Source organism: Onthophagus taurus, chromosome 2 (assembly GCF_036711975.1).
Source record: "Onthophagus taurus isolate NC chromosome 2, IU_Otau_3.0, whole genome shotgun sequence".
Taxonomy (NCBI): domain Eukaryota; kingdom Metazoa; phylum Arthropoda; class Insecta; order Coleoptera; family Scarabaeidae; genus Onthophagus; species Onthophagus taurus.
Genome location: NC_091967.1, coordinates 5275632 through 5288843, shown reverse-complemented (window position 1 = coordinate 5288843; position 13212 = coordinate 5275632). Strand labels below are relative to the sequence as shown.

General features: G+C 31.8%; 4 protein-coding genes across 6 annotated transcripts in view; 2 read left to right on the top strand and 2 right to left on the bottom strand.

Moving 5' to 3' along the window:
* LOC111427436 (Protein kinase C delta) overlaps positions 1–6354 on the bottom strand; it is a 29674-nt gene extending 23320 nt beyond the window's left edge. Inside the window, exons 1-3 of one of the 2 annotated variants that reach the window (XM_023062583.2) lie at positions 5976–6354; positions 579–757; positions 46–161 (exon numbers count right to left, since the gene is read on the bottom strand). In XM_023062583.2, coding sequence (XP_022918351.1) covers positions 46–161; positions 579–757; positions 5976–6095 — 415 coding nt within the window. In that variant the 5' untranslated portion in view covers positions 6096–6354. Of the gene's footprint in view, positions 1–45; positions 162–578; positions 758–959; positions 1059–5975 lie in introns of those variants that run through there. The other variant, XM_023062584.2, reaches the window with a different exon arrangement.
* A 361-nt stretch (positions 6355–6715) lies between these two features.
* On the top strand, positions 6716–7333 carry LOC111427247 (ribosomal protein L37a). Its single transcript, XM_023062275.2, has 3 exons — positions 6716–6755; positions 6965–7100; positions 7159–7333. Exons 1-3 carry the CDS (start codon positions 6753–6755, stop codon positions 7293–7295), a joined length of 276 nt encoding a protein of 91 aa, XP_022918043.1. The 5' UTR covers positions 6716–6752; the 3' UTR covers positions 7296–7333.
* Positions 7334–7442: 109 nt separating this feature from the next.
* On the bottom strand, positions 7443–8519 carry LOC111427246 (nuclear factor Y-box B). Of its 2 annotated transcripts, none has more exons than XM_023062273.2 (6): positions 8408–8519; positions 8245–8345; positions 8037–8188; positions 7785–7982; positions 7657–7726; positions 7443–7557 (listed from the first exon to the last, which is right to left on the bottom strand). In XM_023062273.2, the coding sequence occupies exons 2-6, from the start codon at positions 8327–8329 to the stop codon at positions 7448–7450; spliced, it is 615 nt and encodes a 204-aa protein (XP_022918041.1). In that variant the 5' UTR covers positions 8330–8345; positions 8408–8519; the 3' UTR covers positions 7443–7447. The 2 variants fall into 2 exon arrangements, with proteins under 2 accessions (XP_022918041.1, XP_022918042.1); XM_023062274.2 differs by having other exon boundaries at positions 8037–8185.
* Positions 8520–8700: 181 nt separating this feature from the next.
* Positions 8701–12767, top strand: LOC111427245 (ubiquitin thioesterase trabid). The gene is made up of 8 exons (XM_023062272.2): positions 8701–8897; positions 9001–9566; positions 9622–10304; positions 10363–10633; positions 10703–10947; positions 10997–11241; positions 11295–11443; positions 11497–12767. The coding sequence occupies exons 2-8, from the start codon at positions 9190–9192 to the stop codon at positions 11573–11575; spliced, it is 2049 nt and encodes a 682-aa protein (XP_022918040.1). The 5' UTR covers positions 8701–8897; positions 9001–9189; the 3' UTR covers positions 11576–12767.
* The last annotated feature ends 445 nt before the right edge of the window (positions 12768–13212 follow it).

Here is a 13212-nt window from a genome sequence, read left to right as displayed (position 1 = left end):
CTGTTGTATGTTAGATTATCACAAACATGAGGAAGTTAAACGTACATTGACATTGGTAACCTTGTTTACCAAACCCCCATAAGAAGTCTTTGCAAAAAGCGCAAAACGTTGGTTGACGAAAAAATTTTGCTAAAAATTGGTGACCTTTGACGTCATGAACTCTAAAAAAATAAGAATTAAATTTATAATAAAAAGGAAAACGGTTTAAGATATATTTTAATTTAAAACAAGTTTTATACTTTATTATTACATTATTAATCAATTTTTTTATTAATCTCGACTATGTAAGTAGAACATGACTCAAAACCCTAATTTTTGCAGTCCCTGTATAAGCATGATGCCATAAGTCAATTTAAATACATTTTCTCGGAATGAGTCATCATATTGAAAATATTATCAATGCAAATTTTCTATATAAACCGTTTGTATAGCTACAATTTTAATTCTAACATTTGTTGTTAACAGTTTGACACTAACAATTCAATTTGAAATGTTAATTGTTTTGCAACACTTAACATATAAATCACCACCTACTCTAAATAAGAATGTATGTTTAGAGGTTTAAGAATTGCAATTACTTTTGATGTTTAACAGCTCCTCTTCTCCTTGTTATCTGTTTTCCTCTAGATCGTTGTAAACCGTCACTAAAATCGCTTTGATCCGAGTCTATCGTTGAAACGGTTAGCAATGAAGTTGTGGAATTAGTTGAACCCTCACTTCTCAACATTTGTGGTTGCCTAGGAAGTCTTGGTTTACTCTGCAAAAAAAAATGTCAATAAAAATTGGTTGTATTTCGTAATAAGTAAAGATTCGTAACGTAAACTAAAAATAGAGTCGAGTTCGACATTCCTGCCACTTGACTCAAACTATTACACGCTACCGGACTAAATTTAGTGGCAAATCTGCCGGAAATAAACTTGTACCTTTAAAATGTAAACTAAAACTTAATAATAACTCACCGATTAATAAGGGTATTAAACTAGAAGAAATTGGAACTTCCTTAGATATTTAGATTAAAATTTGATAATACATTAATTTAGTAGTCTAGTCTAATATTAATCAACATAATTAAACTAAGACACAGCGTGTGTCTTGATTTTTATCTATTTTATCTCGAGACCACGAAACAAAGGTAAATATCATAAAATGTTGTTAAATAAAATTTAATTAAAAGACAAAATAAGTGTACATAATAATAATAATACAACTTAATAGATCAAAATATTAAAAAGTGTTTTAAAGATGTATACTTAGTTTTTACCCTTGTTTATAGATATACATTCAAACTTGTTCAGTAATAATTCGAGCAAAACTAGATGGACAGGTTTGTTGTAAACTAGAAATTATCGATTGTCAAGCAATAATCAGATGCAGCTAACCAACAGTTATTCAGTTGAAATAAGATTAAAACGAGCTTTCTAAATTCAATAATCACAATAATTCTGGAAGTTGTAATGGTAGTAATGATCATCTGGCAGCCCGCTTTATTGCTCTGTGTTATACTCAAGTGTTATAGATTAGAAAAAGAAATCCAACAAAAAATCGGTCGAAACTTTTATGGCGAACTCTCACGAAGACATGAGGAAGGCGAGAAAAACGTATTTCATTGTTTGGGGAGGAAACTATCAAATACTTCTACCATTACTTAAATACTGAAATAATCAACTTCTACCTAATTCTCTTTTCGATTGATATTGACACATATTGGTGCGTATTTTTGCGCCAAATTTGTAATATGAAGATCAACATTTTTGAATAAACATTTTTCAACCAGTTAGTACAGCGACAAAACACACTAAATAAAAATAAGTAGGGGAAGTCCCTATTTGACGCTTTTAATTTTTATTATATTGAAGCAATTTGCGTTGCTTCAACCTTAATTATAATATAACTTCACCTTATAATATAATGCTATATGTATGTAGACTTTTGTCCGTCACTGTATATCTGTAGCTAATTGAAAACATTCTAATGATTAATGACAAATGTCAAAATTGACAGTTCAACTTAAATTAATATCGTAAACATGAAATTTACCCATGTATCTTGAACATTCACAGTTAAACGTCACAAATGGAATTCATAAAATATTGTGTCTTAACCATCAAAACGGGAATTTGAAAATCAAATTTGACATTGAATTTGACATTTACTGTGTTAATAATTGGCGTTAAAACGAAAAGTTTGATAAAGTTAATCATTTTTATGTTAAAGCCACAATTTAAGTGATAAAAAGATTTCATTATTGTATTATCACCATCGATTCTTTTAGTTTTTACCTACGGTTGGGCATTTTTCAAGATTTTACACTTACGTAAGTATGCGAGAAAGTAAAAATAATACTAAAATTTTCCACTTAATTTAAAGAGGCATAGCTCCTTAAGTAAAACACGGATGCGTATTATTTACATGTAAACCCACCATGAATTTTCGAAATAGTATCAACAATTTAAGCTTATTTTTTGTTTTGTTTTTGTTTCTGTTGGTATTACCTTGAATCCATAAACAATTTATGTCATTTTTTTGATTTCTAGTGACATTTTTCGTAGTTAAATATTAATTAGTAGTTGAAATTAAAAATTTTTTATTTTATTTCATTTATTGGTATACAGTGAATTTCACTTAAAATGCAATATACAAAAATATATTTCCATAGAAACCAGGGCGTACCTACTTTGTCCCACATAAAATGTCTAGTGTTAGTTCTAGTTTTAATTGTTATGTAGCACTAGACCAAGAAAGTGTAAAACTTGAACTAACACTAGACGTAGAACTAGAATCATTTGGGTTTAGCCGCACGTCTCTAAAGACGGCTAAACCCAAATGATTCTAGTTCTAGGTATAGTGTTAGTTTTATATAGTAACAGTACTAGTGTAAAACTAGAACTAACACTAGACCTTAACATTCGGGTTTAGCCATGCGTCTTCAGACTTCAAACTTCGTTTAGAACCAGAAACATTCGGCATCATCTTTTTCCAAGCAAAAGTTTTAATTTGCAAAACTACCCAATACCTGTACAGGGTGTCCCAATTTCGATGTCCACATAGGCTATCTCCGAAACTAAAAGAGATAGAAAAAAAGTAGCTTACATGTCATGATCTCGTTTTTCGAGAAAATGCTAATGCCGAAAACTCCGAACAGCTATCGTCTTTTGTTTTCGCCCTATCGGCAAAAACTGAAAATTTTGAGAAAACGACAATAGCGAATATCTCACTTATTATCAAAGATGGAGTATTATAAATAAAACATTATATGGGCAACTTTTTACGAAGAATTCAGTGGCGTAGGTAGAATTTTTTTCCCATCTTTTGTTTTCGAGATTTTAGACGTAACTTTATTTTTTTAAATGGAAACCATAGTTGGCTATGACCTAAAATAATTTGTTATTTTCTTCTGATAACAAATATATATAGTTTGTGGGGTATATTTCTTATAGTTATTGAATAATTAACAAAAATTCATTTTGTTCTATGTAAAACTAATGTATGTATTTAAAAGTTAATGTTGCTATGGTGATAACCATACATACTATGATGGAACATAATATATCAATTTTTTTTATTCTTTCTAAAACTATTGTATGTATTTAAAACTTAATGTTGTTATGGTGATAACAATGCCACGATGGAAAACATTGGGTACGTTCAGCAGGTGTCAACAGTTGAATTAAATCAGTCAGCTAGTTGTATGAGCTTTAATACAGCGGAACGAAATCGGCTGAACAAGCAATTGAGAATTAGCAGTTCAGCATAACCTAAAACTATGGCCAACAATAATATTTTTGAAAATTTTGTGTTATTACAAGAGATAATGGATGATGATGTTGATTTTAAGGCTCATTTCATTTTATACAGTTCTGCCAGTTTTCAAAATTAAAGGGGAGAAACAAAAAATATTAATCCTAACCTAGAATTTCACAACCGCTGACAAACTAAGCGCAGATTACTTACGCTGAGATATTTACCAAACTGCTGCGTAACAGCGCTGACTTAGCATATCGTTCAGCCGCGACTGCTAATATAGCAACTTAACAGTTGACACCGGCTGAACGGGCCCATTGTTTCGAATTATTGCCAAAGTTTGTAGTAGTATTTAAAAATTCACTGACAACTCTGGCATTATGTGCTGGTGCTCCGTCATATTGAAAATATATCATTTGAGACTTATTTAATGGCAAATTGTCGGCCCAAAGCACAATGTGCTGCCTTGATATATTGAGGTATTACCTGAGTTTAAGTTTTTATGGTAGATACTATATGCCAACATTCTATTATCTAAAAGGGCACACCATACATTGAACCTCAACCTTCTTTGAACACTCAGAGACTTCATTGGTTCAGATGACATTTTGAACAAACAGCAGATTATTTAATTTTTCTAAATATCATCTACAAAATTCTAATCTTAGATTGACATCTCCTGCACGTAAATAATGAGTTAGGCCCGCTTTGTATGGTTTATACATATTTTTCTTTCATATTCGGAAGCAGCGGTTTTTGGGTCAGACGTCTTGTTCAATTTCTCTGCAAGATGTTGATGGATTTATCGCAAGTGAAGCCAACACATTGACTTCATCCTCTTGCAGGCCATGTTGGTATGTTTTTGCAAGTGGTTTGGGGATGGACCAAAAATCTATTAAATTTTCTGCTAACCGGCTGAAGGTTCTTACGTGCGGTTGTCTTCTTTCCGAATACCTTGTGAAATATAATTCCGCGGCTAACGTCGCATTCTTATCTGATAACATATAGCATTCCATCATGTTACATTTTCATAATTTTCGAAGTTCATTGTAAAGTTTTATTTAGTTTTGTTATACTTTGACACCTAACATGCTGGTGCATCATACCAGCTCATAATGCAAGAGTAGTTATCGAATTTTTAAATACAAACTTTGGCAATTATTTGATACATTATGTTCCATCATAGTATGTATGGTTATCACCATAGCAACATTAACTTTTAAATACATACATTATGTTTAGATAGAACAAAATGAATTTTTGTTAATTATTCAATAACTATAAGAAATATGCCCCACACACTATATATATTTGTTATCAGAAGAAAATAACAAATTATTTTAGGTCATAGCCAACTATGGTTTCTATTTAAAAAAATAAAGTTACGTCTAAAATCTCGAAAATAAAAGATCGGAAAAAAATTCTTCCTACACCACTGAATTCTTCGTAAAAAGTTGCCCATATAATGTTTTATTTATAATACTCCATCTTTGATAATAAGTGAGATATTCGCTATTGTCGTTTTCGCAAAATTTTCAGTTTTTGCCGATAGGGCGAAAACAAAAGACGATAGCTGTTCGGAGTTTTCGGCATTAGCATTTTCTCGAAAAACGAGATCATGACATGTAAGCTACTTTTTTTCTATCTCTTTTAGTTTCGGAGATAGCCTATGCGGACATCGAAATTGGGACACCCTGTACTATTAAGCTATGTTGCATTTTATGTGGGACAGTGCAAGTTCATAGCAGTTTCGTAACTATGATTACTGCATTCATATATTGCGAGTTATATGAAATTCTGAATTTTATTTTTTTAAATAACGTCAATTTGAGACAAATTGATTTCAAAACATAATATAACAAAAATTCCCCGTTTATTTTACCAACTTTACAAAAATTTGACAGATATTATAGAAAAAATAAACTAGAAAAACTTCAATGAAAATGCTATTTATCTATTAGTTGGTAGATCCCAAACTATTCAGATAATTTTGAAATAATTTTCAAAATTTGGCGCGTAAAAAGCGCCACGACGCCGATTCCTGAATAACCGTAGTTACGCATCCCTTACGTACAAACATACATACATGTGTCGAGACGAAAATAGAAGCGTGATTAAACAGAAACGCACGCAGCACGCTGTGCCGTTTTATTCTTCTTCTTTTTTCCTTTACTTTTTAACAAAATAATAATTATTTTCGTTCCGGTTTAAACTTTTGAGTTAGTTTCGCTCACCTCCCCTAAAGTGGCGCGAACCCTTTCGTACTTCCTTTGACCATTACTACCGCCCCCGCCGCCGCCGCTGCTTTGAGAACTATTCCTCTTCTTAATAATATGAGATCCGGTGAACATCATTTTTTCTTTTATACTTTTAAGACAATTCGCACGCACAACACCTAATTATTTTTGCCCGGTATTTTTTGTACTTTGTGTGTTGAGTATTAAGATTTCTTGTGGGTGGTGGGTGATTTAAAGGGCATGAAACGCGGCGCGTTTACTGGTTCTTTCTCGTCCATCGTTGCGAGAAAAATTTATTAATGCGGGGTGCCGCGAACGCGTCCTCGCCTGTTCGATCCGTTTTTCGACCGAATTCTGCCATCTACTGCTCCCCATTCGACCGAATTCTATTTTGACCGAAACTATGCCGAGTGTGTTTATTACGGAGGAGAGAAAACGGTGGTGGTGGTACTCTCGACGACGGCTTTTTATTATTTTTAGACACCACAACGAAGAAATTAACGAAAAAAATGATTTTATTTCATTTAAATAAGAAAAAACTGATTTGCCTCAATATTTAAACAATTTCTAATTTATCATATTTATTGATATTAGCATTAAAACCAATTTTCAGTGATATTTAAAAAATATTTTTGGTTTTTGAATTTCAAATATCAACAAAATCAACTCTCCAATCAATAGATGGCGTTTATTCACAATTTTTCTAAATAAACGTCATCTACTTTACCGATTGACCAATACCAACATTCTCTTTCAGCGAAGTATTCAGCAGACATGGTACGTCAAAGTTATTTTTCGATTATATTTCTTTAATTATTTTCATCATCCTTTATTTTAAACGATCAAATTCATCTAAAATTAATCAGCGACGCGTTTATGCTTCAAATCAACATATTAGTTCCACTTTTCTCATTGAAACTATTCTATTAAATATTATTTTAGGTTATGTGAGGTTATGTTGTCAATTTAATTTTATTATTTTTTAGACGAAAGGTACTTCAAGTTTTGGTAAACGTAGGAATAAAACCCACACTTTGTGCAGAAGATGTGGTAGATCCTCATATCATATCCAGAAAAGTCAATGTGCGCAATGCGGGTATCCTTCTGCAAAAATGAGGTCTTGTAAGTAGATTTTTAAAAATATCTAACGTTTTGTATTGATTTATTAATTATTTTGTAGACAATTGGTCGATCAAGGCTAAAAGGAGGAAGACCACCGGAACAGGTCGTTGCCGTTACTTGAAAATTGTTCGTAGACGTTTCCGTAATGGTTTTCGTGAAGGCGGAAAACCAACCCCCCGTAAAACTACCACATAAAACTGTTTGTATTTAAATAATAAACGTTTTAAAAATTATTTTTGCGTTTCATTATTACTCATAAATTCCTAAATAAAGTAAATATATCAAAAGCGACTTAACCTCACTTTTTAAATAATATAAAATTAAAGGAAAATTTGTGATAACTAGGATTAAATGTGATTTAATTGAAATTGTTGTACATTTTCAGGTTGATAAGTAAATATAACAGTATCAGGTGTTGTAGTTTCAGTTGATATAATGTTACCGCTCATAGAAGAGTCTAAAAAGAAAGAAAAATGTATAAAAAGATAATTTATTTCACTAAAACTTTTACATTTAAAGATTAATTATTATTAATTGATAACAATCTGAAACTTACTGTAATTATCATCAGGTAATTCTTCATATAAAACTTCATTTGTATGCAGATTCTTATCACTTTTAGTAGCCTAAAATAAAATTTTATTAATCTAAATAATTCTTGTAAATTAATTTGAAATAAAATACATCTCTGTATTTTTGTAAATATAATTTTAACGGCTCCACGTAATGATCAAACCCTAAAGAACTCATTGCAAATAAAATATCTTCGCCGTTTATTGTTTTGCGTTTTTCTAAGTGGCAACGTTCACTTGCTTCACTCGTTATAAAGCTTATAAATTCAGATACACATTCTTGAACACATTCTCTGGCATCTTTTGCTATCTAAAATGATATAAAAACAAAAATATGAGTAGCTTAATTATTTTTTTTTTTTACTTTTCCAGATTCTGGTATCGCCCTTTTCATTATTTTGGCAACATTTGCAATGGGTAGAAATCGATCTTGTTCTCTCAAAGGGATTCCAATTTTATCACCTCCATCATGGTTAGAATCATCTGTATTTTCTGCAGTTATTTGCTCCCCATCTTCTAGAGATACAAAAAAAATTTATTGTTACTTATTTTATTTGTAATTCGTTATTTACCATCGATATCATCTGCTTGTACCATATATGCCTGTTCTGACAAAAAGGGGTGACCAATATCCTCTACTAATTCGGCCTTTTCCATTATTAGCGGGGGTATTCTTTAAAATTATGTTAGATTTCGGAATTCTAGGCTTATTTTTGGGTTATTGATAGAACTTACGGCTGTATTTCCGATGAATTTTTAATAAATTGCTGTAATAATAATTATATCGTATTTATGTTATCACAATGACAGTTTACTTTGACATTGACGTTTTAAAGAAGCTGGCATAAAAGACTCTAAAAATTATTTACTAGTTTTTAAGAATATTATTAAGTAAAGTTCTGATGTCAAGAAACTGATTTAAATCATATAAATTATTTTTTTAATAAGAATTTAAATTATATTTAAAAAATAAATATTGGTTAGGGAGATAATTATGTATTGTTGGTAATCAGTGTTACGTATGAAGTTAGCGACTGAGGTTATAATTGACATTTTCGTCAAAATAGGATTTTTGACGTTCCCAACGAAAATAGAAACCGTCTTGACGTCTAGATTATCGATTTTTGCGTATCAATGGTATCTAAATTGTTTGTTTTATGCGATTTAACAAGCACTAACTTGTGCCTTTATCTACGTAACTTTGTCCACGATCTTAGAAACGAAGGTAAGACCCTTGACACTTTTACCCTCAACAAAAAAACCTTCAACCTCATTTTCCATCTTTATTTATTTATTAATTTTTTAATTTCGCATTTGTTGGTTTTTAGGTATGAAACACAAAAGGATGTCTTTGCTTTAAAAAAAATCTTACTTGAAATATAAAAATCCACCACCAAAAAAATAAAAAAAAAATGTTTAAAAATTCATGACAAACAAAAGTTAAACTAAAACTTTAACAAGACGTAAAGTGCTCCTTTTCAAAAGCAAATAATACAAACTTTAATTGCTTATAAAAAATGCTAACAATGAATGACAACTCCGAACAAAAATGGATCTGTGAATATTGTACCTACGCAAATTATCCATCATCCCTTAAATGTACCATGTGTCGAGGCCCCAAACCTTTCCTTAGCGAAAATATTTACAAATTAAATGATGAAAAGACGCATCATTCATCATCAAATACGCATACAGGGACGTCTGCAAGTAGTTGTGAACGTCTTGCGTTAAGAAATTCGTGGTCCTGCGAAACCTGTACTTACATCAATCACTCCAGGGACAGTGTTTGTATACAATGTGGGTCTCAAGCGCCCATTTCCACCAACAACATCCAGGAACATGTTCAACCATTAAAAATAAGTCAACATTCTGATGTGGCTCAGTCACTATCAAGGTAAAAAGCACTCCTAATCATCATTAATGAGTTTAATTTAAACCTTTCATTTTAGATCTCGTAATAACAGTCCCCCAGCAAGTATAATCAACATAGAAAACTCAAAAAAAGCCCCTCCAAATTCCAAATGGAGCTGTCCTACTTGTACCTATGAGAATTGGCCAAAATCTTCAAAATGCGCAATGTGCGGAACTATTACCAACAACCATCAACCAGAAAAAGAACCTATAATAGAACCATCAGAAAATGAGGATGATCGTTTTCGAGCTTCCCCAAATATTTTAGACACATCACCAAGTCCCATTAATAATCCCAATAATTGTGATTATGAACGTAAAATACGAAACTTGCGTCGTAAAGCCGATTGGAATTGGTTAAACGCTTGTATAGGGATCATTGAAGGCGATCCAAATCCCGTTGAGGCATACTTGTCCTCCGGGGGAGATCCCGCGAGGACTTTAACCGCTTCCGAAGTCGCTATATTAAACAGATCATCAGCCTTTGATGTGGGACACACGTTAGTTCATCTGGCGATAAGGTTTCAACGTGAAGATATGCTCGCTATTCTTCTCTCGCAAATTGAAGGTTCCGGTTCGGGAGTAAAACGAGTACCTAGTTATGTAGCACCTGATTTAGCCGCGGATATACGAAGACATGTTACGTCGACGATTCGACAACGGAAAGGCAGCTTTGCTTGTAATTTTGTTACAGAATTAACTACATTTTCATTACCAGCAGGTAAATCTGTTTATATTCGAAAGTAACTTAATTTAATAACAATTTTTTTTTTATTTAGAAATCGAATTATTGCCAACACCAGTTCAAGAACAACTTTTCACTGAACTCTTGGACAAAGACGCCCAGGAACAATTAGAATCTGAACCGGCGGTTATAAATTGGTCCCTAGAATTAACAGTTAGATTGGGTTCGAGATTATATGCGTTATGGAATCGTTCGGCCGGCGATTGTCTGTTAGATTCAGTGATGCAGGCAACTTGGGGTGTTTTCGATCGTGACAATACCTTACGACGGGCGTTGGCCGAAAGTTTGAGTCAAGGTGGACACATGTAAATGAAATAAAACTTTTTTTTTGTCCCTTTTGTTTTCTGATCTAACAAACAATTCCTAACTGATAGGTTTTATCCCCGATGGAAGGAATATGAAGCCTCTCAAGCCTCATTTCTACAATACTCATTAGAAGAGGGACAATGGGAAGAAGACTGGACAAGTTTATTGTCTCTGGCGAGTCAACCAGGTACAAGTTTAGAGCAATTACACGTTTTTGCGTTGGCGCATATTCTGAGACGTCCCATTATTGTGTATGGGGTAAAATATGTGAAGAGTTTTAGGGGCGAAGCTTTGGGTTATGCAAGATTTGAAGGTTAATTTATTTTTCTTTATTTATTTTTGTAATATAATCGATTTTTTAGGTGTTTATCTGCCTTTATTATGGGATCAAACCTTCTGCATTCGAACGCCAATAGCTTTAGGTTACACTCGGGGACACTTTTCTGCCCTTGTTTCAATCGAGCCGTGTTCTTCATCTGTGCTCAATTCGCGACAGAACACGCAACATTCGAATAACATTGGAAGTGATCAGCTACACAGTACCTATCTTCCTTTAGTTGATAGAGACAGAAAATTGTTACCTATTCATTTTCTAGTTGAATCTGAGGTATTTCTAATTTCTATTTTTTTAGCAAAATTGAGACTTATTTGTGTATGTAGCTTGGTAGAGAAGAAACCATCTTAAGACAATGGTTGGATGTATGTGAAACTGAAGGTGGAATTTTGGTAGCTCAACAGTTTTTGCATAAAAGGCCGCTTTTAGTGGCTCAAATGGTGGAAGAGTGGTTGAACCATTATAGGCGGTTAATGTAAGATTTATTAATGTTATTTAAAATAGATTAAAACATTTTGTTTTAAATAGGCAAATGACTACAGCACCTTTTGTACGTCCGATACCAATTCAAGATTATTCTAGTGAAGGGGATACAGATGATGAATAACGCAGACTCAACCCTCTTAGGCTTGGTGGAGGCCACCCGAAATAGTCTCATTTATTATTATTTTATTATACATTTCATTTCTCAAAGAATGTTACAAACTACTTACAGATGTTCTGGTATATAAAAAATGAGTTTTTAAAACGGGGTTTAAGGAGTAATAATCGGTAGCTTAATACAGGGTGATTTACGAAAGAATCTGTTTGGAATCGATTATTTTACTCATAATACAACAACAATTATCTTTACTCGAGTTTTTTCATGTTTTGATAGTTGATTTAATAGGTATTTTGTTGTTTAATTATTATTATTTTGCTTGCAATTTTGCATTTTTCTTTTTGTTGTTTTCATTGAAAAATTATAAACTGTTATAATTATAAAATTTGGTTTTAGTTGGTTTTTGAATAGTCTTAGGAAAAAAGATGTGAGTGCAATAATTCAAAATAAAATGCGTCACCCTGTATATAGGTAAATATATTGACACACACATTTAGCAAGTAAATTTTCATCAAAAGCTTACAAAAACTTATTGAAAATCCGTCTAAAAATAGCTAAAAATAGAGCAAGTACAAACGTTAAAAGTTTTAAATCTATTTTTTGTTTTGTTGGGAAATGGTTTTGCTTCAAGTTTAAGTTACAAAAAAAAATGAATGGGTTTAACACCCAATGTGTAGAATGTGATATACATAATGTAGATAATATAAATAATAAGTGTACAAAAGAGACAAAAAATGATGAATTAGACAACAGGAGATGGAGTTATTTGATACAAGAAAAGAATAAGGGATGTTGTATATTTTCTTTTTTTTTTAATTAATTAAAATATTAATTAAATTACTTTTACATAATAATATTATTAACTTAATTATAATACGCAATAATATAACGTTATTGTTGTTATTTATTTATTTTCTGTCGGACGCTTTCAAAAATAATTCAAAGTTTAAAAAATACCTTTAAAGATAAAGCTAGTTGGTTAAAAGAATTGGTAAAAAGTGAACCGATGTTACACTGACGAAAATAAATTCTAAAAAAAAATCTTTAAGACATTTCAAGACTACTTAGTATTTTTAACGTCGTGTTTTTATTAAAATAATTATCAGGTTACAATTAATACAAAAGCGTTCGTTGTACTTAAATACACACAAAACACTTTAAATAAATAAATCCATAAATAAAAATTGTGTTACTTCAACAGTATTATTTACACCCATTTAAAATTATCCAAATAATTTCTGAACTATATTTCTAATTTTACCAAAGCTATTGATCTTATGATTTCTGTTTGATTTGCAATTTTTGTACACTATCATTAATGACCCAACAACCCTCTGTGAGTCTTGGCTTATTGCAGCTTAGTTCACCGTTCTGATTTGTTATAAGATATCCTTTTCCAAGTGATGATGCCTTGGGTGTCATCTATATCTTGTCTTTGTGGCCCCCTATACCTTGTTGACTGATTTTTATAAAGGCAACAATATCAGGCTCTCTGTATGCTTAGTAGTGCTCGAAATTATATTTTCTACGCACTAGAACTAGAAACATTCGTGCTTAGCTCTGCGCCTTCAAATATATTGTCATTTAAATGTTGTCATTCAAAGCAACTAGCCAACAACAGATGGCGCTAGTGCGAAGTTAAA